General features: G+C 36.2%; 2 protein-coding genes across 3 annotated transcripts in view; both read right to left on the bottom strand.

The window, feature by feature from the left end:
* LOC594105 (hexokinase-2) overlaps positions 1-12,202 on the bottom strand; it is a 30,775-nt gene extending 18,573 nt beyond the window's left edge. The window contains exons 1-3 of one of the 2 annotated variants that reach the window (XM_030985778.1): positions 11,868-12,202; positions 7,814-7,888; positions 4,148-4,310 (exon numbers count right to left, since the gene is read on the bottom strand). In XM_030985778.1, the coding sequence (XP_030841638.1) occupies positions 4,148-4,310; positions 7,814-7,888; positions 11,868-11,894 (265 nt within the window). In that variant the 5' untranslated portion in view covers positions 11,895-12,202. The remainder of the gene's footprint in view (positions 1-4,147; positions 4,311-7,813; positions 7,889-11,867) is intronic. The other variant, XM_030985779.1, reaches the window with a different exon arrangement.
* An 8,537-nt stretch (positions 12,203-20,739) lies between these two features.
* The window catches only part of LOC581884 (hexokinase-2), a 36,554-nt gene continuing 29,430 nt past the window's right edge, over positions 20,740-27,863 (bottom strand). Inside the window, exons 7-9 of the mRNA XM_781862.5 lie at positions 26,961-27,153; positions 26,161-26,316; positions 20,740-22,158 (exon numbers count right to left, since the gene is read on the bottom strand). Coding sequence (XP_786955.2) covers positions 21,702-22,158; positions 26,161-26,316; positions 26,961-27,153 — 806 coding nt within the window. The 3' untranslated portion in view covers positions 20,740-21,701. The remainder of the gene's footprint in view (positions 22,159-26,160; positions 26,317-26,960; positions 27,154-27,863) is intronic.

Below are 27,863 nucleotides of genomic sequence, written 5' to 3'. Positions count from 1 at the left end.
GCTTAATGTGACCTCGAGCGAAAGGAGACCAGACCTCTTATACGACGTATCGTTAGTGAGCGTCCACACACACAATTTTATCGTAAAACTATCGCGAAACGGTATAACTAATCACGCCTAATCACGGAAAATGTTGTGTGTGGACAGGGGGTTAGTGTAATAACAACAAAGCACAACTTTAGGGTAAGTTTAAAGCTTATCTGCCATAGTTTACAGGAGGGATTAGAGCGCCCTGCAAGGTCACTGGACAGGTGGTTATCTCATCAACTCAGCTCCCAGTTAGGACCATCGAAATCCAAGTAAGTAGAAGGATTTTCCGAGACCGCTGAATTGCACCGCCGTGCGCCATCTTGGATAGAACTAGCGTTGTGAAAGCGAACTGCGACTACGTGCTATGTGTATGCTCAACTTTCGTCTGCAAAATGCCATATTGTGCAGCTTTCAACTGCACCAATCGCCTTAAAAGAGGCTCTGGAATAACCTTTCATATTTAAGTGATCACTTCATTAAAAACATGGCAAAAATAAACAGTTTCGCATGATAATCCGAACGCAGAAAGCCACAGACTAAAGCGTGTATAGTACATCGGTCCCATCTATTCATTTCCATGTTTGTGAACTGTTTTCGCTCGAGCTCAATGACATCGGCTAATTTTGGACATTTAAATTGTTGTAAGACACAAGAAATTTTACTCATCAAAGTTGGTCATTGTGAAAGTTACGACCTGTCAATCATGGCAGTTAAAGAAGCTACCTGCATGAACCTTCCTACGTCCTGTAAAACTTACTCCTCAGATAAATATGTGTAGATTATGTAGTGATTTCATATGGCCTAGTAAAGCACAGCACTTGAAATACAAATCAAGAAAAAAAAAACACCAGGCAATATTTTGCGAAGCTCCCATTATTCTGGTACATGTATATCTTTAAAGACATATACATTTTGAAATATTTGGGGATTTATGCTCCAAAAGGTTAAAAAATTGGTCAATCTTATTTATGTGTATTTTTTTACATAATATTTCACCATCGATGAAATAAATATACTAATTCAAACAGACTATTTCATCATACCTTCTCCTTCCCACTGAAATGACAGAATGTGCACTACAGGGATACGATGTTTGCCCTATTGGTCTATTTTGTGTTTTATACATCTAGGCTTACCCAGAGAGAAAGGAATTGTATTATTCAGGCGCGGATCTAGGATTTCTTAGGGGAGGGGGCCCAACTTTTTTTTTTTTTTTTTGCTCCCGAAAATTTGAAAATCGCGCCTGCCGAAAAGTCGCTCAGTGGGGGGGGGGGGGGGGGGGGGGGGGGGTACAGAGCACGATTTTTTTTTTTTTTTTTTTTTTTTTTTTTTTTTGCTCCCGAAAATTTGAAAAACGTGCCGGCCAAAAAATTCGCTCAGTGGGGGGGGGGGGGGGGGGGAGTGAGCACATTTTTTTTTTTTTTGATCCTCAAAAAAATTTCAATTTGCACCCCCCCCCCTTGAGTGCCAGGGGGGGGGGCCCAACCCCCAAAAAAGGTAAAAATCACGTGATTTTACATGATTTTTTTCTCAAGGGGGGGGGGGCCGGGCCCCCCGGGCCCCCCCCCCTGGATCCGCCACTGCTATTATTGACACTAGCCTGTCTTCTGTCTGACAGGTTTAGGTATAGTTTGAATCTGATTGCATAAATTAGATTTGAGATTAGAATTTGCGAAAGAGGCATCAAAGAAAAAAAAAAAAAAAACTGGATTATTGTCAACGTGTTTCAGGGAAAGGGATTTTCTTTAAATTTTGTATTTTTAACTTGACTCTGATCACTTGTGCCTTCATATCCTATTGGTTGCACTTATGGTTACCAAAGCTATTTACAATTGTGCGTATGTTTCTTGATAATGGATAATGTATTCGGTGATGGCATAGTGCCACATACATGTGTGTACAAACAAATTGTTTCGTCCAATTAGATAAGGAAGTCACTCATTATGTTGTATGAAAATCTGTATACAGAGGTTTACGGTGTATGCAAACGATCCCTGTTTTGTTATAAAATATTGTCCAATGATTTTATTGTTCAATGTGCAGTACTGTCATCTATTCTACACTACTGAATTCAAACTGTAGTTGCAATGGTTGTATCCATGTTTACCAACTGAAAGAGCTTGAGCTAAATGAAAGTTGCAACTTTCATCTAGAGTAAATATCTGTTTTAAAAGTTTTCACTGAAATCAGATGAATCCATACATTGCTTCATGAACAAACCAAAGCGAGGGAAATATTGATTCATATGTATTATATCTTGTTGATGTCTAGTTTATTAATGAAGTATGTTCAAGTTTTGAGTGCTAAAAGGGAGAAAATCTTGCCTTTTGTACATTGTAGTCAGTCAAATGCAAATGTACATGTGATTATTTCTCTGTGTGTTAAAATGAATAAGAAATGTGCCGGTATAAACATAATGTGCCATGATTGCTTGCTTGAGGAAAGTTTTTTCCACACCACTGAGGATTTTTTTCTTCATATCCACCATTGCAATAGTTCATGGATGTTTTGATATGTACTGTATACATTCATGTAATACATAGCGCAATGCCAAGGTTAAAAAAAAAACTTAATAAAGATGAAAGTATTCACAATTATGTGGAAAGACATGTGAATAGTTGCCACAATGTGTCATTACTTAACACTTCTTAGACAAATCTTGAATATGCCTATATGGGATGAAAATAATATCTGGCAGCTAAATGGTAGCCTCCCAAGGGAAAGAAAAGAAATAATATTAATATTCAGTGGGCCTACTTCTGCAGTGCCAAGAATCAAAGGGATAGAGAAAGAGAGAGGGGAGAGAGACAAAAAGAGAGAGAGGGGGAGAGTGAAAGAAAAAGGGGGAGAGAAAAAGAGAAGGGGATAGAGAGAAAGAGAGAAATAAAGGGAGAGTGAAAGAAAAAGAGAGGGAGAGAGAGAAGGGGATAGAGAGAAAGAGAGAGGGAGTAGAGAAAGGGGTAGAGAGAAAGAAGGGGAGAGGGGGAGTGTGAAAGAAAAAGAGAGGGAGGGAGAGAAGGGGATAGAGAGGTTGGGAGTGTGAAGAGAAACACAAAGACTGAGAATTTACGAGCGTGTGTAAAGAGAAAGTGGGAGTTTTTTATATAGATAGTGCCTAAATAATTTGATATATTCTTTCTATCACAGAAAGAGACAAAACTAGTCTAATACCACAAATGATATTTAACAAATAGTCTAGCTCTTTTAGTCTTTATGCAAAAAAACCCCTAAAATTTCAACTCCCTACTGTCCAAGCTGCCGCTCTTATTCCAATATTCAAGTCATCAAACATCTGTATGGGACTTGGAAAAGGGCATAAACAATATAATTATGTAAAGATATTTTTCATCAAAACTAACAATAAAACCCTGGTTTCTGGACGTCCCTTCCTCCAATTGCAATAGGAGCTTGTACACAATACGTATGCGCAGGCGATTTCTTGTACTACGCAAAATGGCGGCGGGCGCACTCGAGCGGTGCCATTGCGCTGCGTGAAACGTGAACGGACACAATCCTTCTACTTGGTTTGAGTTCGTTGGTTAGGACCAATGGTCACCGATTAGGCATTGTTTGTTATATAGAGGGCGCAAGTAGCTACAAGTAGTGCAGTGGGACTTTAAGAAAGTCTCCACACTAGGCTTTTTTGCAAGGGGGTCCAGATTGAAAATTTTAGAATCTGTATGCAAAGCTTTATGTAAACATTTTGATTTTGTTTTGGTGAATTTTTCTTTGGATCATTTTTTTTTTGTGGGGGGGGGGGGGGGGAGATCTGGGTCCTGTTTCATAAAACTTGTTATCAAAAATGAGTTTTAATATCGGTAACTGTTATACGCCACTGAAATGATTGCACTTTTTATCACACTTTTTATTGAACAAGTTTTATGAAACGGACAGAGCCCTGGGCTAAGATTTTGGGCACCTATGTATTTTGGGTGCTTCTTATTGTCGAGCCCTGGGTTAGGACTCTGTGCATAAAGTTTGGTCCAGCGTTAAAGTTTGGTCCAGCGTTAAAGTTGGGAATTCAGTTAGTGCCGGGAAATTGACCGTGAAGCCACTGTTGCATGTGCGTCATTAAACCAACCTTTAACCCGATTATGACCCTAGAACTAATAATTACCTGTGCCATCTGGCAGCGACTGGACGTAGGTTGGAAACATCTTGACCTTGGCCTCGGCATGTGTGGCTTTGTCCAGTCCCTTGACCATCTCAGCGGTCAACCTGTCTCCAATGTCCTTCATCATTTCTAATGAGATGTTGAATGGCTCCAGGACACTCTTGACCTGCAAAGTGATTTCAAGAGGACAAGATCATCACTATTAAGTTTCAATAAAAAGGAGTATCTACCTATTAAATCTATTTATACCTTTTATATTATCATAATAAAAAAAATTAATTGAAAATGTAGAAAGTTGAAAAGGCAATGACTGCTTGAATATCCAATTCCTTAAATCCAAAAAAATATTGTAGCACCATAAACTTTTCTGACCTGCAACTTTCATGAATGGTTACTGTGGTCAAGTTTTGCTGCAAGAAACTTGGTGACAGACAGGGTAAAGATTCATTCTTTCAATTCCCTAATTTTATGGCATTAAACTTTTGTGAATCTTGACCAATCACAAAATTTCATTGGCATCAAAATGTCTGTTTTTATTATGTTTCACAGAGATATAGTGATTGATGATTATTTCATCCGAAATAAATGCAGCACAACTACATTCGTGTATGACTGAAAGTGTCTTAATCTACTCAGGGAGACAAATAAATATCTGTGTGCAAGTGATGTATCTCAGATTGATATTTTTTTTTATCAGTCTGGAACTCTGCATCAATTTACGTATTTCATAATTGATGCACAAGTAATCCCGACATAATAGGATTGTCATCCCTCAAAAACACATCAAACAGAAAACGTGTTGGATTTTGCAGGATTTGTTCCAAACTGATATACATCCTGAGTGATACAACGTAGGTAAACAATACTTACCATGCTGGAAAAAGTCATATTATTATTAAAGCTTTGAATAATACTGATACTGATTGATGATGGTGTGGAAAATCTTTGTAATTAATGATACATATGACTTTAACAAATGAAATGAACATACAGGTGTATATAGCACTGACTACTTGAAGAAGAAAAATAATCTTACACACATTGTACATGTGCATAGCCCATATGATTATAGGAATCATGGATTAATCTGTACAATTTTATTTTGCAGTTCCTTTTTTGATAACTGTCAACTGTAAATTCAGAAACTTTCATGACTTGAAACTTCATGATTGGAAAACTGCAGATTACAATAATTTAGTGATGTGTCAAAAGGCCATTTTCATAATGTAATCAAATTTAATGCATACATCTTTATTAATTTCATAGTGCCTTGTAACAAATTATTTAATTTACCTGTTATGAATAATTGTAATTCAATTGTCAGAATGCGAATTGCATACCGGTATATTAATTGTTGCTATGTAGGACAAATATTATGGCCTGTCCTACGTGACAACATGCTCATGCAATATAATGTAAACTCACTTGAAGTTCATTTTGAGGGCAATTAAGAAAAGAATAATAAGCCCAGAAGCTTTTTCAATATTTGATTTTAAAGGTGACTGGATTATAAAAACAAATAGCGATAACTCTCAAGTTAATAACCTAGAGAATACAACCGCTTCAAGCGTAAAGGTCGAGTGAAGTGAATAATCGGTCTTTTACCTCTGTAATTTTCCATTCACAAAGTTTCTGTATTTATGCAATATTTTGGATTAATCATTAATGAGGAGGTATTTCATTGACTTGTGGGGGGTGTCGGGTGTCGGTAGGTAAATAGCACAGAAAATCATTTACGTCAGAGAGTGAGCTGACAGAGCGGGATCATCGGCTCATGGACCTACTATGATTGGCTTAAATGAGGGATGGGTGAATGAGTGATAGTCTAGAATGAACAGACTCTCTATATCATAGAATTCTAAAATGACTCTGAAAATAGTCAAGCTTGCTTTCTAGTTTCTAGCCTGTAAAATTGATGAATCAAATGGAAATAACGATTCTGAAACTGATAAAGGGCTTATCAATTCAATATTTGCAATTGGAGATAAATATTTGTTTACATTTTTGTGGAGTATGGAATGAGGTATGTTAAACAGACTAATGAATTACAAATATTGAAGTATAAGAGTGAATGATACAAATAATCAATACCTAGTGAACTAAGTTTGATAATAATGATTTATACATCATACATGTCATGTCCGTCAGACTCAAAACTCTTTGCACAAATGTTTTCATGTTTAGATGATCAATTATACATGTACATGTACACATACATGTAGAGATCTAAATAAGTAGGCCTAATTGAAATTAAGCCATTGCTAGAATCTACATGGAATTGGTTACATGATGAATGCGATGCGCGGCACTGAGATGTTGCACTTGCAGAGCACATCCACATGTAAATATGTAGTGATTCAAATCTGGAGGGGGGGGGGGGAATTGAGATGAATTACAAGTTTGAAAACATGAAAAGTAAATAGGCATGTATACATGTACATGAATAAGAGATATAATGTACAGTGCACAATGAATAGTTGAAACAATAACATAATGTACAATAATACAGTGCAGTCATATATATCAAAATATACATTTGACAGAAAACACAATGTTTAAGCAGATCCTGTAGCAGAATATGATCCTCAGATACATGTAGCAATTCATTGTACCGGGTATATAATAAATTAATAACACAATGCATTTTTATGCAAATATTTTGAGCTTTTGTAAACCCTAAGAGTGAAGTAGGCATTATATATGCAAGCAGTTGTACCTGTTTCAATAATATATTTTCTGAAGAAATGTGAAGTTGCATTATTTTGTCTAAATGTCAAAAGCTTGCACGATCATGGATGGATCAAGCAGGAGTGGGTGGTTGGTTTAAATAGGATGAAAGGCCGAAGAAAAGGTGGTACAAGATAGGAAAAAGATTGGTTTGATCGAGGAAGGCACATGTACACTGCAACTGTATGTGACATCAAAGAAAAGTGCTTTACATGTATACAATTAAATCCACTAGATGAATTAACATTGACAGTATAGTGCAGACTCGAATTTACAGATAAAGCAGCAGGGGAAAAAATAATTTGTTTTCCTCCTCTTTGTTATAAAGGCAGATTAAAGGGGCATTTCATAAAGTATGCTTTTTGAAAGAAGAGCAAAAGACAAAAATCTTCTCTATCATTGCAGAAAAAACAAAAAAATTGCTCCCATGTACATGTACGTGTCTCAATTAGCTGACAGCATGAAGATTTTTTTTCTTCCTTTGAGAGAGGAGCATCTCAACAGGTTTTGTGTTTGTGAAGGATTTTTCATTTATTTTGATGGGGAAAAAAATCATTTCTTTTTTGGTCACTGCAGTATTAAATGAGAGATATAAATAGTAGAAAAAGAAAAAAAAAATGAAATAACTCCACAAATGGATGGATGTAATAATAATAATAATAATATATTCTTAAATAGCACATTTTTCATATATACAGGTTCAATTGCACTTTACATGTACAATTATGATATACATGTACACTGTAAGCAGAATAGGTGAGTCCTCTTATCCTCTTTCAAACATGTGTATCTCATAATGTAATAAGAGGAGTGATAAAAGGACACTCGGCATGAAGAAGCGACAACAATTTACTTAAGCCAACAATGGATGCATTTCTTTAAAAAAAAATATGGATGGATTTCTTTTGAAAATGAATTAGAAACCACAGCTTTGCACAGTACCCGGTTAAATTTCTCGGACTGGCCCTCAATAATGGGGGTCGGATCCTTGGTGATGACAGAAGCACTGTCCCAAAACTAGAATTAGTAGAAAGATAAAAACCAAAGGAAAAACAAAAAGAAAAAAATAGATGTAGGGAAAAACATAAACATGTAACTGCATGCAGGGTCAAAAGGCATACAAAAACCATGCACTACCAACTAAAACCGTACTTGTTAAATAAAACGACAAATCCATGTTATAACAAAATGTTAATAACATGAAAATCTAAAACAAATTACAGTTAGTGTCAAATAATACTATTAATTTCTAAGAAATGATAGACCAAATTCACAATGGGTAGTAAACCATGAATTTATCGAACTACAACTGAAAGTGACAAATTAGTACATTCCATCCAAGATGTTGAAATTAATAAAATCATAATTATGTTAATTAGTTTTGCATGCATTATAAATTCAATACACGTACATATTTCATACATACTGTAACTGTATAGCACTCAAAATGACGACACACTATTCACCACATCACAAAACATAATACATCATGTACAAGTATACTTTTACATACTAATGGAAATTCTTTAGTTGAGTCAGAAAATGAAATCAAACAAATATACAATATGTATATCAATGACCGCTCACCCAAACAGGCTATTTTCATGATCAATAACATTTTGCACAAAACCAAACACTTCACAGCACCCTTTTCTCACATCAATAACAGGATCCTCTCTCTCAACCATCAAAGAAAAATATTGATTAAAAATGTTTACTCCGTACTTCTTGAGAGTTTATTTTATAGTTGTATTAAAAATTCTTTGAAAAGTCCTTCACTAGAAAGGAGGTTTATTTCGTCACAATAAAGGCAGATTGAAGCATTTTCAACAATTTTTTGTTTGTTTATAAGATGTTTCTTTGAAGGTGATTTTCAGAAAGTTTGCCTCCCCCCCCCCCATGACATGTAGTTACCACACAATTTCTTTTCTGTCCCCTTATACCCATTACACTCTATCTGTTACATGTAGTAGCTTGGGACACATGGCCGATGGGTTTCTTCGCATCATAGAGAATTGGGAATTGTACTCTACTCAGTACCAATGCCAATACAAAGCTGAAGAGCTTGTTTGTTATTTTCTGGTTTACTCCGCGGTCATAAGCAAGATCTGATTTCTTTCTTCAACATCCCTGATTACAGACCTGTCATCCATTTTACTACACCTACATTTGTTGTACAGGTGTACATGCACATGTACATGTACATGTAGTAGGTCCGAGAGCCAAATATCAGTTGGGTCTCAGATCACACCTTGAAATAGCTTGAGAATTGACTAGCCCGAGACTCTCTACCCTTACATTTACTCTGGGTTGGCCAGGAACCAGCTTTTTAGTTGTTGGGCGTAACAGGGGTCTTACCTTAAATATGAAATTTCAACTTTAAGGACATCAGATAATTACAAGTACTGTGTGAGTGTGTGACATCTTTTATGATTCACACTTCCCGGTCATTTTTCTATTCATTGATTAAACAACCCGTCACAATTTGAAGGGGAAATGTCTTTGGAGTTGATGCCCCTAACCTGCTCTGTATTTTGTTTCCCCTGCTGAACTTCTCATGCCCTTCCAGTTTCTGTAAGACAGGAAGCAAGTCACTGTGGACAGCCAAGTTACAAGGCCCTGGATCTTGGATGGTAGTACCCAAAAGGTCTTTGGATATTCTATGACTTGAAAGAACTACTATACCTATGAACTTAAAATATAAGTGTTCATGCACTGCACTGTATACTTGCATGGCAGTTTGCATTTGTAACATTTGAAAACCTACATTACATTCTGCAGATCCATAACTTAAGATGCATGTTATGCAATAAATATGCTATACGTATAAATGTATAGTCTGTTTCTCAAAATCAAGAGCATTGATTAAATCATGAAGTTACTAAAGCTTTAGTAACTCCATGATTAAAATTAAACTTAAGCTACAGTCCCATATACGTCCCGGACCGTCCCGGACCATCCCGGACCCCATCCGGGGTGATCCGGGATTCGGTCCGTGTTGACACCGTGTTGGCACCGGGGTGGTCCTGGATGGTCCTGGATGGTCCTGGATGGTCCTGGGCGGTCCGGGAGTCGACGCCAGATGTTTTTGACGGTCAAAAACTGCCGGGGTGGTCCGGGACGGTCCGGGACAATAGTTTGATCCGGGGTGATCCGTGTAGCCACCGTGCTGGGTCCGGGGTCATCCGTAGTGGCGCCGGGGCGGTCCGTGTTGATCCGTGGCAGTCCGGGAGTGAGTTATTGACCGCCCAGGACCATCCAGGACCATCCAGGACCACCCCGGTGCCAACACGGTGTCAACACGGACCGAATCCCGGATCACCCCGGATGGAGTCCGGGATGGTCCGGGACGGTCCGGGACGTATATGGGACTGTAGCTTAAAAGCATCACACTTTTTTGAACAAAACATCCCGGACCATCCCGGATCACCCCAGACCATGGTCCGGGATGGTCCGGAGTGGTCCGTGCTCGTCCGTGCTGGTCCGGCTTTATATGGGACTGGGGCTTTATGTCGTGCTTGTTGAGTCTTGCTAGTGCATGTACTAGTATATCAGGGCAGCAGAAGGTCATTTGTTGAATGAGACCCTGGGATACAAATGGTTTCCCTTTCAAGTCAAAGTTACGTAATAAGGTACCCTTTTTCATTGTGTACTGGACAAAAGGCTCTTGAATTAGTGAAAGGGCGTGAAGGCCTGGTGATTTACAAAGATGGAAAGGGAATTACAAACATTCTGTACACAAATGCTTCAACTCACTTACATGTACAGTATATACATACTACATGTTGTTATACTTTATTGGTAGGTGAAAGGCGATTGTAAAAAAAAACATCCATATGTGGAATTAAAACTGAAATTTATAGATAAAAGTAAAGTTTGGAGAATTTTTTAAATTTTGAGTCTATGACAATAATTAGGGAGACAACTCTAAATACGCTAACCCTTTTAGGGCTAATTGTTTCAAACCTAATATTCTTAAGGGAAACATTTCAGCTATAGGTCTAGTCTTTTATCATTTTGACTAACAACTTGTATGTTAATTCTCACAATAACAATGTAGAGTAACTAACTCATATAACTGTCTAAAATTAAAAATCAACATAATAAATTAAGTAAAGAGGATTAATTAAAAACAAGTGTTAATTGGAAAAAGTTTGATTCAGCTTATCTTCAATAAATATGATATGATCGGCCGTTGGTATACAATGGCACTGAAGCGAAAGATAATAGGGCCTGATCAAAGATGAATGATAAATAATTGCATCAGATTCATCGGACAATAGTCTGCATGTGTACACTGTAAATCGTGATTTACTTCTGCATATTACTAGGCCTACAGTCTTTTCTAATTAGGAGTGCCCGACAAATAACCATCAAATAACCTGTCTGTGGGAACCCTTTTAAGATGTGGTGCTGTATAAATTAATCTTGAGGCTAGTAAGCTTAGTATAAACAATGTGTGTGTGAGTGATATTTTTTTACACAGTGATATTTAAAGTATTTCATGGTTTTTTACCAAACATTTAACATATTTTTGTCTTATCTTTTCTCTAGCTCTCTTCCAAGATATTCAGTGAAGCCATACAATCTTTAATAGCGGAACATAGTCTATATCCCTGAAAAAATAGAAAGATTTTTCAGTCTAACAACAGTATCACAACACACACATTTAACAATATCATAACCATTAGTAGGCCTACAGAGTTAGAATTGAAGGAGGCTGTAGAACCATACAAGAAGCCGAAGAAGATAAGATAATTATCTTTTTAGACTTTTTACCATGTCATTCTTTCTACATACATCTTCATCACCAACATGCAACTCAAACAAACCACAAGACATCAAAAGGCATCAAACATCACTTTCATTTGGCGTAAACAACCACACTTCATTCCCATCAATGCAAAGTAAGCACAACTTTATCACAGCACAGCCAGACATTATTCAGAGGTCAATCAGGAAATAGAAAATGATGAAAAATTAATATCATGTTTACCTCCGGCTGTGAAGGTATCTGATACATGATGGATGCGGTGTGTCTCGATAATCTCACAAGAAGACAAGACGGAAAACAAAAGAGGCTAGTGGTTCTCCAAAAAATATGAATCAAGTGAGATATTCAGGCGTTTTTATGATGATGTTGTTACTGCTAAAGCAGGCGAGTAGATGAACACGATATTGTTTTGTACCGGTATGTAACAGCGCGGCCGGTTGTACTAGTGTGTTTACTGCGTGTGTACGTGGATGTAAATAATGCATGCATTTCCACATGGCAGTTTACGTTTTACGTTGGAGGTATGGAGGAGGTGCGGCTTCTCAGCCTCGCGGGGGGCCTCTCGTCATTGAGAAAAAGGCTGTACGTGAGAGCGCTGATAGCGGGGGACATTTCTGTCAAATGCGTGGGTCGTTTTTATTCCTTCCATTTTCTGGTTCGTATTATCTCTGCATGCGCTCTCCAAGAAAAACTTACCTCAACAGAAATGGAGAGCAAAAGAAGAAGCAGAAATCTCTCCTGGAAAAGTTCAAATTGTTTTTATTCTGTTTTAATAACATTAACAATGCTCATTTTATTCAATAATAGTTTGTCAAAAAGACGATTGCGTTTTCTCTATGTGTTTGCACCCCTCGCTTTCGACATTGACTGATCAAAGTACATCTTGTAAGAATGTAAATAATTCTTGGTATAAGGTGATGATTCAAGGCAATGACGTGATTCCTAAAATTTGTTTGGAACGATCTAGTTAGAATTTTGTAGATCAATGTCGTTTAGACATGTGACAAAGTTCAATTGAATTCCGGGGAAAAATGATACTTTTAAAAATCAATATTGTTTTTTGTTCACAACATCCTCCAAACAAATTATGATGGGCACTGACCGTGACTGAAAGTAACTATTGAAACCAACAATTAAACTGGTATTGGTAATTTTTGTTTAGACTGAGAGTCTTGGAATATTGTAACGTCAAAAAGAAGTATAATACTCGATTTGTATATACTGACAGTTTCATAAAGTTATGATATTCAAATTAGAGACGAAAACTTAAAAAAAAAAAATTAAGCCATTTTATGAAAATCAATCTTTGTCTTTTCTCAAACATTGATTTTTGCACTTGCTCTCAGTTCCCTGATTGTCTTCATAATGATCTTCTTTTTAGTCTCTTTTATATTTTGGTTGTCCTATAGTCTCTTCTTATTTATGTAAGATTTCATATCTTTATTCATTTTCAACTGTTCTTATAATTTCCATTTTCTCATTCTCATTTCTCATGAAAGGGAGGGAGAACGGGAGGGAAGGAAGTAAGAAGGGAAGAGAGGGAGAGAGAGAAAGAAAGGTAGAGAGAGAGAGAGAGAGAGAGAGAGGGAGGGAGGGGAGAGAGAGAGAGAGAGAGAGAGAGAGAGAGTGCGAGACGGGGGGGGGGGGGGGGGGGGGGAGAAAGGAGCATGAAGAGAGGGGAAGGGGACAAATGAGAAATGAGAAATTTAAGTATAGATTATCTATTTATCGAGAAGAATTAGAAAGTAAAGGTATATTTTTGAGGGGAAAATGCAGTCTAAAAAACACAATTATTGATAAATGATTGGGGGGGGGGGGGAAGGAGCATGAAGAGAGGGGAAGGGGAACAAATGAGAAATGAGAAATTTAAGTATAGATTATCTATTTATCGAGAAGAATTAGAAAGTAAAGATATATTTTTGAGGGGAAAATGCAGTTTAAAAAACACAATTATTGATAAATTACAACAGACAAGTATGGAATACCTTATGGAATACCTCAAGGAAATAATTTTGTAGTCTTACTTTTAATCCTAGCCTGGATCATCTACAGAAAAATGTAAAATGATGCAACTGTGAACTTCAACTTTTGGCTGAGGACCTCATTGATCTAGCAGACAATATGGAATTAACAAATAGAATTAAACAAACAAATCAAGTAAAACTAGGCGCATTTATACTGTCAAATACCTCATTTTGAAAAGTCGCGATGTTTCGCGCAGCCGTTTACACTTGTGCGGAAACATCACCGACTGAAAAGCTCAGTGATGTTTTGGCGTGTTTCAGTTGGTAATGCGCATGCGCGGCACTCCGATGCAAACACTTTCCTCTTTCTATCTTTCCTTGTTATTCTTTGTTTTCCTTCTATCACCTTCTCTTATGTTATTCTTTATCACTTCCTTCTATCACTTTCTCTTTCTGTCTTTCCTTATGTTATTCTTTGTTTCTTCCTTCTATCACCTTCTCTTATGTTATTCTTTGTTTTTTATCATTCTATCACTCCCTCTTTCTGTGTTTCCTTATGTTATTCTTTGTTTCTTCCTTCTATCACCTTCTCTTATGTTATTCTTTGTTTTTTATCATTCTATCACTCCCTCTTTCTGTGTTTCCTTATGTTATTCTTTGTTTTTTTAATCATTCTATCAATCCCTCTTTCTGTGTTTCCTTATGTTATTCTTTGTTTCTTCCTTCTATCACCTTCTCTTTCTGTCTTTCCTTATGTTATTCTTTGTTTCTTCCTTCTATCACCTTCGCTTTCTGTCCTTCCTTATGTTATTCTTCGTTTCTTCCTTCTATCACCTTGTCTTATGTTATTCTTTGTTTCTTCCTTATATCACTTTCTCTTTCTGTCTTTCCTTATTATATTCTTTATTTCTTCCTTTTATCACCTTCCTTATGTTATTCTTTATTTCTTCCTTCTATCACTTTCTCTTTCTGTCTTTCCTTATGTTATTCTTTATTTCTTCCTTTTATCACCTTCCTTATGTTATTCTTTATTTCTTCCTTCTATCACTTTCTCTTTCTGTCTTTCCTTATGTTATTCTTTATTTCGTCCTTCTATCACTTTCTCTTTCTGTCTTTCCTTATTATATTCTTTATTTCTTCCTTTTATCACCTTCCTTATGTTATTCTTTATTTCTTCCTTCTATCACTTTCTCTTTCTGTCTTTCCTTATGTTATTCTTTATTTCTTCCTTTTATCACCTTCCTTATGTTATTCTTTATTTCTTCCTTCTATCACTTTCTCTTTCTGTCTTTCCTTATGTTATTCTTTATTTCGTCCTTCTATCACTTTCTCTTTCTGTCTTTCCTTATGTTATTCTTCGTTTCTTCCTTCTATCACTTTCTCTTTCTGTCTTTCCTTATGTTATTCTTTGTTTCTTCCTTCTATTACTTTCTCTTTCTGTCTATCCTTATGTTATTCTTTGTTTCTTCCTTCTATCACTTTCTCTTTCTGTCTATCCTTATGTTATTTTTAGTTTCTTCCTTCTGTCACCTTCTCTTATGTTATTCTTTGTATTAATCGTTCTATCATTGTCTTCAAAAGGACGACATCTAGCCCCGCTCCTCAAGTCACTTTACCTAACATCGCGATGTTAAGGCCCGGTCACACAGCCTTTCGCGTCTGTATCGCGGGTAAAATTTCGCGATTTTTTTTTGCCCGCGGTTGCCCGTGGTGGAAAATGTGCAAAATTGGCTTACCCGCGGTTTACCCGTGGTATGCCCGCGGAACAGACGCCGGCGACTGTTCCGCGTCCTTATCGCGGGTGAAGCGCGGCGGTACCGCGGCCTACCACGGGTATAATAAAGCAGCCGAACCGGGCTGTAGAAATCATAACCGCTCCGTGCTTACACGCGGTACACACGCTAATGCATATTAGCGGTACAGACGCGGTACAGACGCGGAACAAACGTGCTATGACCGTGCTCCACCCGCGATTACCCGCTAAAATTTCGCGTCCTACCGCGTGTAACCACGTCTTAACCGCGGCCGTAGCACGTCCTAGCACGTTCGTTCCGCGTCTGTACCGCGTCTTTACCGCGTGTGTACCACGTGTACCGCCCGCGATTACCCGCGGTCTAAATTTTTGGGCAGCCCAAAACTTTTTCGCGCGGCCAACCGCGTGTGAATTTCTTACCGCGTTTAACGACGGGTAAAGTACGGCTGTATCGCGTCTTTATCGCGACCTCAAAGCGTCCAACAGCGTCTGCTTCACGGGCAGAAATTTTTGGCCGTGATTCGGCCGCGATACGCCCGTGGAGGGCTGTGTGACCGGGCCTTTACAACTGCGAGCGTTTATACTTGCCAAACACGCCAAAACACGCCAAAACACGCCAAAACACGCCAAAAGATCACACTTCGTTTTGGAATGTTTGGGGCTTGGCGTTTCTGCCGGTAAAGCGTAGTTGCCCTTGGTAACATCGCGGCCAGGCTCCGGTTTGGCATTTTTTGGCGTGTTTGGAAGACAGTGTAAATGCCCCTATATGAAAAATCAGGGAATTGTCGTGAATGTTATGTCTACTGAAACAGACAGAAGACAAACACATGAAAAGTTACAAATTCGTAACAGTCCCCATAATGTATGCTTTTATTATTGAGACATTATATTAAATATAATACACAGCCAAAATAATTTTTTTAATTAAAAGTTCAACATATTTCTTTGCCAAGCTTAATACAAAAGAGAAGAACAAGAAATAGGAAGACAAAGAAAAAGTAGCAGGAGAAGAAGATGCACAAGGGAGAAAGAGACTTTAAAAAAAATGTTGTTCATAATCCAAAAGCAGAAGTCAGAATTCACATATATTAAACATGCCTGAACAAAAAATCCTCTCATAACCACATCAATCAAAACATAGGACTTCGGAAAATTACAACATTTATTTATTTTTATCTTTAAAAAAATAGAGGGACTTTAAATTATCTAATCATCAAGATACATATATCAAAATGATGGAAATTTTCAATTTTCTTTAATATTTTAGAAATTTAGAAATTGAAGAGCTAAAGAATCCATGATTCTTGTATTACCATTTTATCTACTTTTTGTGAACATGAAACTAAGAAATGGAATAGATGTGTACAACTACAGCAAACCATTTCAGTGACTCAATCTTTAGCAATGCTCAAAGAAAACGAATAAACACACAAGACCAAAGTCTCAAGTTGAATAATGACAATGCAATATTTTATTCCAAAACCTGCATGAATCAGGAAAAATCTAGCAGTGTACATATACTGGCATATTAGACAATCGAAGATAAACATTCCTGATCAAAATACATGTTGATATGAACTCGTTATAAAGATAAGAATCATGATGATATTCATAAAATAATTTCTCAATGAGGCACACATTATATTATTATATCTCTTCTACCTTCAAATTTTGGGCAGTTATTCCAAGGCAATCATATTAATTTGGCAAGATCATTTTTAGTTAAAAGAATCATTAGACATCATTTGTTACATTGGAATCTAAAACAGTTCCACAATATTATATTTGTGGAAATAATAACATATGTCTATATACAATTAGAGCACAAACGAGAACAACTAAAATGCACCGGTACATAAATCCTTCCATTATACACTCCTGTTCGTTTGTCTTCCCTATACAGTCAAACCTGCTTTAGTGACCACCTGTCTACAAAGGCCACATTTGTTGTTTCCCTTGAAAATGGTTTCTCATTGAAAGAAACCTGTCTACAAAGGCCACTTTTGTGTTTCCCTTGCGCGGTCGCTATAGACAGGTTTGACTGTATATCAATGAATACAGTATATGTATTTTAACGTTTCAACTTCATGTTTAACAAACAGAAGCTAAACCATGGTAAACATTTTAAGTTCTTTTTACTGAATTATGCCAGAGGTAGATTTAAAGCAGTGGTTCTTTCTTAGCCCCATAAACCCATCTGAATGCTGTTACCTCCCCCCACAAAAGGACAAAAAGGGAAATTAATGGGATTAAAATATATAAAGAAATTGATAAATAGTGAGAACATGACATCAGAAACTGATAACCAAATTGGCAATTTATGTAGTGATTTCCATTGTTCCATGGTTTGTTTTACATACTTTTTCAAAAATTCACTTTCTTATTAGTTATTCAATTTTGCTCAAACTTTTTTTGATTGGTTTGTCTGATTTGTCTGCTTCTATTGCAAGTAAGCTATTTTTTGGAGTGGACTTGCCCTTAAAGGCAGTGTTTTGTTCTTAGCCCCACAAACCTATCTGAATATGTTTTACCCCCATTCAAATTTTGTTGTCAACACTGTTACATCCAGTAACTGTAGATCAAGAAATGCAAGTGTTGACCTTTTTTCATGCAGAGGTCACCTGGAACATCATTATACTTTTGAGTTCATTGTAAACTTTTGATCACTATGAATAATCTTCTGTAGTCAAAACATGGTCAACAATAATTAAAGGGTCTCTAAATTTCAAGAAAAATTCCTTAAATGAACAATTCTTAAGATCTAAAAGCAGTGATATTCCTAAGAATTACAAAAAAAACACCAAAAGAACCTGCAGCATTATATCCCTAAGTCAACATCCTTGAACATGGCATATATTTTTTGAATTGAAATACATGTAAATATGACACATTAACATCATTAAAAATAATAATTCTTGTAATATATTTTTCAAGAGGCAAACCTTTCAAACAGCTCAATTCATAATGGTGACATCCAATCCATACAATACATATCACACTATAATATTTTCTTACATGGAATATCATTCTTGAATCTTGGCCTTTCTCCCCAAACTTTTGTGCACTTTTCAACATGATGATACAATGACAACACAACAAAACTATGTATATTACAGACAGTGATTGCTCTTTATAAAACCGTGTTCACCACCTTAAAAAACGGTGCAGAAAACGAAAATAACCCTTGTGTTGTGTGCTTCATATTTCTGTAGGAAGAAGGGGGCCTAGGGCGATGTCTAGGGTGATGTCTAGGCGATGTGGGGGGGGGGGGGGGCCATTGATGTAAAATATTATTTTATTTTGCAGCAGTGTTTCATTTTGAGGCAGTTTATCACATCACATCTAAACAAGGGTTGATGGGTAAGGACGACCAAAATGATTCTACATACAAGAAAAAGTATTAAATGGGTAACTTTGTTGACCTGAAATGAACTTTGACCTTGACTTAATAAAACATCCTTTCAATGTTCACTGTATATACCTCAGCATGTATGTACACATATTTATACATTATAAACTTAATCTTGTTCTTATAGCACCTGGATTATACAGTGTACACAACTATACAAAAAAAAAACAAGAAGAAATACGTTGTTTCCATTTCAATTAATATGTGCAAACAGGACAATGAGTTATTTTGTATTCCAAACATGATTTTCATGGGATGTAAAACAGGGGGCTAAAATTGCCCTTGAGTTGATTTTTTGAAAAATAGTTTTGATCTTGTCCCTCTCTTCCTTTAATCCCCACTACATCCTTGCCCTTCAATTTACCCACTTCTTCAATAACTGTATTTACAGTCCAAAAACAAATCACTTTTTGGTGATAATTTTCAACGTACATGTACTTTGCAAAAAGCCAGAGGGGCAGTAATAGCAGTTTACAGGGGAGTTCAGGCCCTTTTGGTACTAAGCGGGTGAATCATCGTGAATGTTATGTCTACTGAAACAGACAAAAGACAAACTCTGATAACAAACATACCAATTAAGGCTATTATACTGGAAACAGTTAAACAATCTTAAACTCTTTGGTTTATCTATCCCATGATCAATACAATGTGGTGCAGGTAGATTACTTGTGCGGCATATCAAGAGTTTAATACAAACTTCTTAATAGAATAAACAACCTGAATATAGTACAATAACATTTTCTTAATAGTTTAAAACCATCTCTTCTTTGTAAAGATGTCTTAAGACTTTTTCCAGCAGCATTTTGACATTAATGAAGATAAAAAAGGAAGACAAAAAAAAAAGAAGAAGCAAAACCAAAATCAAAGGAAAGGATAGAAGCAAGTCGGACATTTCAATAAATTGAGGGCAGTGTGCGCAAAATAATGCTTACTCTTTTTTTTTATTCACGAAGAGTATGTTGCACCCTGGCATTATCCTACTTTAAATCTCTACAAATAGCCAAAAAGGAGGAAGATTAAATTCCGCACAAAAAAACTTTAGAATACAGGTTGCAAACTAGGGACTCGATTATATTGTTCAGAAGAGAGAAAAATGCTGCTGAGGTAGTGAGGTCAATGCTAGATTTACAATTAACCTTGAGTTGATTTCTTGAAAGTCTATGTTATAATGTTATTGACACTCTGTGACTTTGACATAGTCACAAAGGTTGGAATTCAATTCAGGAAGCTTTTGTAGCCCTACTTTTTGAATAACTTAAAACATTTGAGAAATAGTAGTGTCAAATTTTAGAAAATGCAATCATGATTTTAAACTTTCATATAGAAGCCATCTAATGCTTTAAAAATAAAATTCTATGTTATTGCTCAAAAGAGAGATACCTGTATGTGCGTTAATCTTGAATACTAGCTATGAAAAAAAAGGTCTGACAAAATATTTAAAAGCCTTACAGTACTTAGAAAAAAATATACTTTATGTTGGAAAATTCAAATATTATTTGTCCAAAGAATATGATGGAAAATGTACAAAGAAAGATAAAAACCCAGATGTGTATACATACATGTAACACTACACTCTTACTTTACAGTGTTACTGAATTCAAAAGCTTTTATATTCATGCTCTTATATTCAAAAACAAAAAAATTACTACATGTACATGTATATGATAAACATTCAATATGACATTTGAGCTAGTTGCTCTTAAAAGTTAGTTCTTTTAAGATAATGCTTGGTGGAACAGTATCCCCTGCGTTCATCAAATCAGCAAATTCCTCCAACCATTTTGCTTGAAATCCTGTCTCTTTTCAAAATATATATATATATTTATAAAGCTGTGATATAGTTTTATTATTATCATCATCATCATCATCATCATCATCATCATCGTCATCATCATTGTTGTTATCATTATTATCATCATTATTATTATTATTATTATTATTTAAAAAAGAAAATATCATTATCATCATTATTATCCTTATCATTATTATTATTACCATAATTATTATAATTATCTTTCATTATTAGTATAGCCAGAATTAAAAGATTAAGGGCAAGTTATCTATTCTGAAGGCCATATTGAGCTAAGGTCACCTAACTGATATGAGGTGGACTTTGTGTATGAAGGTCAGCGGACTGAGCAAAACAATTGTTTATAAGGAATCACAAGATAGCCAACGGAAAACATCAGACCACAAAGGTCATCACAGATCAAACAACTCGCTCAGACGCAAAGACAAGTGACATTACGCCCAAAATTTATCATTGACCAGCCTTCAAAGACAACTTCAGAATACATACATATGAAGGTTGTCTGTCACTATAATGCCAACCTATGCAGTCTGAAAGAGGAGGCTGGATGTACAAGGAGATAGAGGGATACATAAAAGGTGAAAAGGGTGGTCATAGAGACACAGAAAAGAGAGAAAATGCAAAGAACAGGGAATTTAAAGAGAAAGGTTCAATTCTGGTAAAGGTAAAAAAGATCTTAATAAAATATGAAAAAAGAAAAAAGAAAGAACAGTATCATGTTCATACTTCTTAACAATGCACAATCTTGTGACAGAGAAAAGGGAAGCACAGAGTGTATAGGCTTTCATATATTACATCTGTTCATCATAAAGCCTGATGTCCTTGCTTATAGAAACAAGAACAGTTTGAAGTCAAGAGATAGTAAAGACTTACGAGTCTGTGTTCTTAATAAGGAGTCCATGCATGTTAAGAGCACAAGATATCCTCGGTGAACGTACCACACCTTACGATCCAGCCGATGGTTGTATTGAAGAAAGAAACTCATCAAGAGAACAGTCTTCAAGAGAAGAGCAAAGTTTTTGATGATTTCGCTTCAGATGTTTGGAAATAAATGTAGCCTCTTGACAGGAAGGCATTGATCCAGTTCTACCCATCCCCTGAGTGATGCACAATCCCAGGCTCATACACAATCCCCATTCATGAAGGGTGCTGTGGGTTGTCCGTTCTGGAAGGGTTGTCCATTCTTGAAGGGTTGTCCATTCTGGAAGGGTTGTCCATTCTGCACTCTCCTGCTCTGTCGCACGGCAACCGCTGCTGTCACGGCTCCTCCGATGCCGCTGCCGTCCTCCGCGTGGTGGAACTTGACATCGTACTGGGGCACCAGGGCCTTGATCTCGGACACCATCATCTCTCGGAACTGGTGGAAGTGGAGATAGAGGGAGCCGTCCACGGCCACGGTGATGCTGGGTTTGTTGATGCGCCGCGCTATCTGGGAGATCCCCGAGGCGATCAGTCTGGACGCACGGGTCCAGATGGAACGGGAGAGCGCTCGGATGATCTGAAGCTCTGCTGCGGTGGGTTGAAGATCAAAGCTCTGGAGGATCTTTCTCGTCCCAGATAAGTCTTCAGTTTTATCCCTGAGATGGAAAGGAAAAGTATAGATTTATGATGAAATAAGGTCTTATTTGCCCTCTTTAACCAAGAGTAGAGAGGTCAATATGGACCTATTCATTGCCCTCTCAATAGTTTGTATTTTCCCTATGAAGATTCTGTGTTAGATTAATTGCAAAAATATTTTGTTCAGCTCAAAATAACTTTCTATGATAAGAAATAAAGGTAGAGAATTAAGAATTACTAAGAAGATAAAGCCAACAATCATAACATATGGTAAAATGGTAATTAAAACTCAATTTTTTTTTTAAAGGTTTTCAAATCTACTTATTTTATGACTTGGGTCAGATTTTGTTGAGGAGCAGAATATGAACATGTTCTTTCGAGCACAGACATTTGCTCATGCAAAAACTGCTCTAGGCTTTATCATTTCAGATATAGGGTTAGGGTTAGGGTTAGTTTTGGTCCAAGGTTGAAATTAAGACTTTATTAAGTATACAGGTAGGTAAATGATTCTGGAACAATCATCGCCATGTCTTAATGTTTCTATTGTTTCATCACTAATGATATCTTAAAAGTAAACATGTTTTCAAGTCCATCTGGTCACAGGTTCAAACAAAGATCACATCAGTTTTAGGGAGACTATTGAATAGAGGCTGGGTTATACAGTAACCTAAGAATTGGGGTTAGGTTCAGTCCAAGGTTGAAGTTACCGGTAAGTCTTTGGCTCGTGTAAGTAAATGACTATGGAACAATTGTCGCCACAGCAAGTGTCGTACACCCTTCCTATCTTTGAGGAAATCATCTGCATGGTCAAGTGCTCGGACAAAGGTAATACTTTTTTGGATGATAACTACCATAAACTGACCTGCTGCACTGGACACAAAGTAAACACTCTTGGCACAAAATCAAAAATAATTAAAAATTTGGAGGTCACTTTCTTTAGCGAGCAGACAAAGAAATAGAGACAGTAAAAAGAAAGATGGAAAGAGAGAGAGAGATAAAGGAAGAAAATAGAATGCAGGAACAAAAGAGAAAAAGAGTTCAAATAAAAATAAAATTAAGGAGTTAGAGAAAAAGGGGTCATCACAAGAAGAGGGAAAGAGAGGCAGGGAGGAAAAGGTAAGCAAGGGGGAGATTGAGGGACAGATGGAAAGAGAGACAAACAAAGAAGGAAAAGGCATTGAAAGACCGAGACAAAGATAGAGGAAAAGCAAGTAACAAGCCAGTGATAGCAAGTACATACATGTATATGATAGAAAAGGGTAGAGAGGAATAGAAGAGAGAGAGAGAGAGAGAGAGAGATAGAGAGAGAGAGAGAGAGAATAATACAAAGTGTAGAATTTTTATTACGGTACAGGATTTGGATGCAGTATTTTGGGGTAAGTCAAGAGCTACAATAAGAAGGAAGGTCAACAATAACACACACCTTCCAACATATAGAGATAAAAAGAAAATTCTTTTTAATACCGGTTCATGACTTTAAATGCCCGTGTGAATGACATCAAAGTCAAATTATCTTCCCTTTATGATATGATGGTATTCATTTCATGTTTACTTTTTGCAGTTTTATCTTCTCCGTCAAGATAGCGGGGAATTGACCCAAGAATATGGAGCTGAGGTAACATGAGAGGCCAATGCCTTTCAATTCACCTATAGATAATGGTGCCACTTTATTGGGTGAAGACAGTGGTTAAGCTACAAGGGGGTAGTTGGGAGGGGGGGAGGGGGGGGGGCATCGGGATGACACAAACCCAACAAAAATGAAAGGAAAGTGGAAGAGGAACTTGAAAAAAGACAATAGGCCCCTTTCCCAACCCTCACCATTTTCAATGGCTTTTAATAGTTTAGATTTTATATAGATCTATGTAGTATTAGAGAATGCTAATTTGAATTTCAAGCAAATTAGTGATGAAAATTTAAATCCACAGGTTACAATTTGATTTTGGCATAAGCCGCATAACTCACATCTCGCATTTAGTAATCATTTTTATTAGAACTGATGTATACAATTTAGCATAAAAATCCCATTCCCTTCAATGCCCAGCAATCCTACCATTGGTAGAGGCACTAGTTGCCAAACTCATACATCTAAGAGATAAGAGGGAATTATGCCCATCATAAATTAAAGTACACACTTCATTTGCTTGCACAGAGAGAGAGATGAATGTCCGGTTAATATTTACATACCTGATGATATCATAAGCTCTAATGCTATATTAATTTGATTTTGTTTACTTTATCTGGTTATTACGTGCAACGCATCACCAATCAAAATAAACTTGAAACTTGAATCAGAGGCACGGGGTACAGACTTAATGATATATTAATTGTGATATTAATCTTAATAGTGTAGACTTTGTGTGCCCCGTTATAAATCTGGGTCATTGGCAGATTTTGAACTTCCTGGTGGGTAGATCAGTGGTGGATCGGGTTGGGAGGTGGGGGCAATGCTTTGAAGTTGGACATATAGACTACTGGTAGTTCAATATAGTGTATTTTTTTAATAAAAGAAATTGACGATTTAACTGGTCTCAGAACAAAGATGCCATACGTAAGAAATTAGTTCCTACAAATATGACCTATTACAACATTGAATATCACCTTTAATACATGTACTACAAAATGACCAAATGGAATGGATAAGACATAACAGACACTATCAAACAGATTCATCTCTCTATAATTCTACTATAGTGTACATGAATGAAATGATAAAGCCAAATCCTTTGAATCATTCGATTTTATAATCTGATTATTAAGTCTAAGAATTAGTAAATATTTAGTCTACAAATAAGCAAACAAAATGGATAGGGAGTGTTGGGGTCAAATATAATGGTTCTGTGTGGGTTTTCACATCATGCTGATATTTCAAAGGTACTCGTGACTCGTAAATGCATGGAGCATTTATACTACTATAGTATACATGAATGAAAAGATTAAGCCAAATCCTTTGAACTACATTCATTCAATTTTATAATCTGATTATTAAGTCTACGAATTAGTAAATATTTAGTCTACAAGTCAACAAACAAAATAAAAAGTGACAAATGACGTCACATTAAGCCTAGCTTGATGGGGCTGATGTTGAAAAAAATTATTTGGATTTTGGATAAGGTTATACATGTTTTTCTTTTTCTTCATCTGTTCAACTGTTGGTAGCCTTGAAATGACCTGTGAACAGTGCAAACGTAAGTTTTGCTCATGTACTCTTGAAAAGCAATTCTACATGAAAAAAAAAACCCTATGAAAAAACCTGGCAAAGCTTGAAGCCAATCAGTTATGAATATAAATACCGAAATTTATATTTATTTTGTGACTATATGTATACATGTGATACAAATCTCAAAAAAAGTATACAGGAAATATGTTTATTTCATATACTTCTTTAAGGGAACATCTCAAAACATGCAAGTCATCATAAATGTCTGGAGTAATGGAGCAAAGTTCATTTAATTCCCTGAAAACAATCAAACATTTTAGAAGATTACATTACATTTAACATTCCTTACTTTAATTTGAACTGCAAAAATGCTTACTCATTCAAGATGTTAAGAAATGTCTTTCTAAAATTAAGAATTAAAAAGAATTTTGCTTAGTCATTTCAGGGGAAGGGGGGGGGGGGTAGACAGGAAAAATACATTTTCTTTTCATCTGAACTAAAACTTATTGGACATAACATTTAAATGTCATACCCCAATATCCACATTTAAATGTTTTAATTTTTATACCTCTTGCACCAGACAGTCATGATTTCTTGTTTTTAAATTGAAGTATGAGGTGGAAACTTTTCATGTAATGTAAGACATCAGAGAATATGCAATTAATTATTAATGCAAATATATAAGGAAATCAATGGACTTTAAATATAGATATATCATATAAGATAAGTAATAAAACATAATTACTTGATAAAAACGTGATAAAATGCCAGGAAAAATGTATGGAGTATAAAACTTAGGTATGAAATGAAGCATATATACATATTATTCAATAACATATGCGAGACATGTGGGGTGTATACTTACTTTTCAATATATGTAAGATACTTGGTGTCGAAGCCCCATTCCTTCTCGAGGGCCTCTGGAAGCACACCTCCAAAGATAACTTTCTGATTGATTAAATGGATCATAGAAAGACGAAGGATCTCCCCAAGGTACATGCCAGCTATCATCTTCTCATAACTACAAGATACAAAGTAGGAAGGAAAGATTAAAGAATTATTTGTGATTTTGATAACATTCATTGATCAAATCAAAGGAGTGGAGAATAGTTCAGAGCTGGAAAGCTCTAAATTAAAAGAGCTATTGTTAACAAAAGATCTATCAGAAGCTGTGAATTTATAACATTTCATTACTGGAATTTGTCATTTCATTCAAATCACTGAACAATATAAAATGAGCATATATATATATATATATATATATATATATATATATATATATATATATATATATATATATGTACATGTATTTGATTATATTAATTTTTGAACATTCATATACTACTCTCTTGTTTTCCATCTAAATTATCAATGCTATTAATGAAGTTTTTATGATCACCAGCAGTTCCCTCAAAACAACCTCTTATTGCCTAAATTTAAACGATTCCTGTAAGCCGCTCTGCACTTGTTTGGCCAGGAGGGATTAGACCTTCCTGCATGGTCACTGGCAGGTGGTTATCTCATCAAATCAGCTCATAATTAACATAAGAAAAAGGGCATCATGGGGGACCAATGGTCACCGATTAGGCATTGTTTGCTATATAGAGGGCGCAAGTAGCTACAAGTAGTGCAGTGGGGATTTAAAAACCATGAAATATAACTCACAATTGTTTTCCATGATTGAAGGTCCTCCCGTCAATGTCCCGATCGAAGTCGGTCCTGATATCTTCCAGACACCCGTTATCACCGAACGCTCCACACTCGCAGTCGAGGATGACAAACTTGTCCGGTCCTTTAGGTCCCTCATACATCTCCACTTTCTCTGTACATTCCAGGTAGGACGCATTGCAGCCAGTGCCTAGGGGAGATGGTGCCCATAAGATGAATGTTAGTACCTACTTAATTCATGAATATCAGATAGATAATAATAACGTCCTTGTTTTCACGAAGTGACGGTAGCGAGGAAAATCGTAACGCAAAGTGAATGCAATTTTTTTTCACTGCCGTCACTTCGTGAAAACAGTGACGATAATAATAATAATGGCTTCTAATATAGCGTGTTGCTAGCCTTTGCCATTAATACATGTAAACAAATTGTGGCAGTTTTTTGCGGGGGCTAACCGTGTCATATCTGGACAAGACTTGAGAGCAAATTCAAATGTAGTTTCACCTGTGAGGCAAACGGAAGAGTCAGGAAGTTATTATAGTTATGACGCTATTACATAATATGGAGGAACATGATTTTTAAGACTGCAAATAAAGATTGTACATTTCCGTCACCGTAAATACTTTTGAAATTGTAAAATGTTACGAAAATACATAGACATATTTTAGATACACTAAATTTTAGATCGCAGGTCTATATACAATCTTGTAAATAACACTTTTTCAGGTTCCATGTCCTAGTAAAAATAGGATAAAATTCATATCAATTGGTGATTATATATCATAACATCTTTTGAAGCCAGCAAAAGATATCTTTCTCATAAAGAGACAGACATGCCACTTAAAGGGATCGTTTAACAATGTTAAATCTGAGATGCACGGACCTATGTGTTATCAGTGTCT

This window comes from Strongylocentrotus purpuratus, unplaced genomic scaffold, assembly GCF_000002235.5.
Source record: "Strongylocentrotus purpuratus isolate Spur 01 unplaced genomic scaffold, Spur_5.0 spur5_scaffold_15, whole genome shotgun sequence".
Taxonomy (NCBI): domain Eukaryota; kingdom Metazoa; phylum Echinodermata; class Echinoidea; order Camarodonta; family Strongylocentrotidae; genus Strongylocentrotus; species Strongylocentrotus purpuratus.
This window is presented reverse-complemented; position numbering and strand designations above follow the sequence as displayed.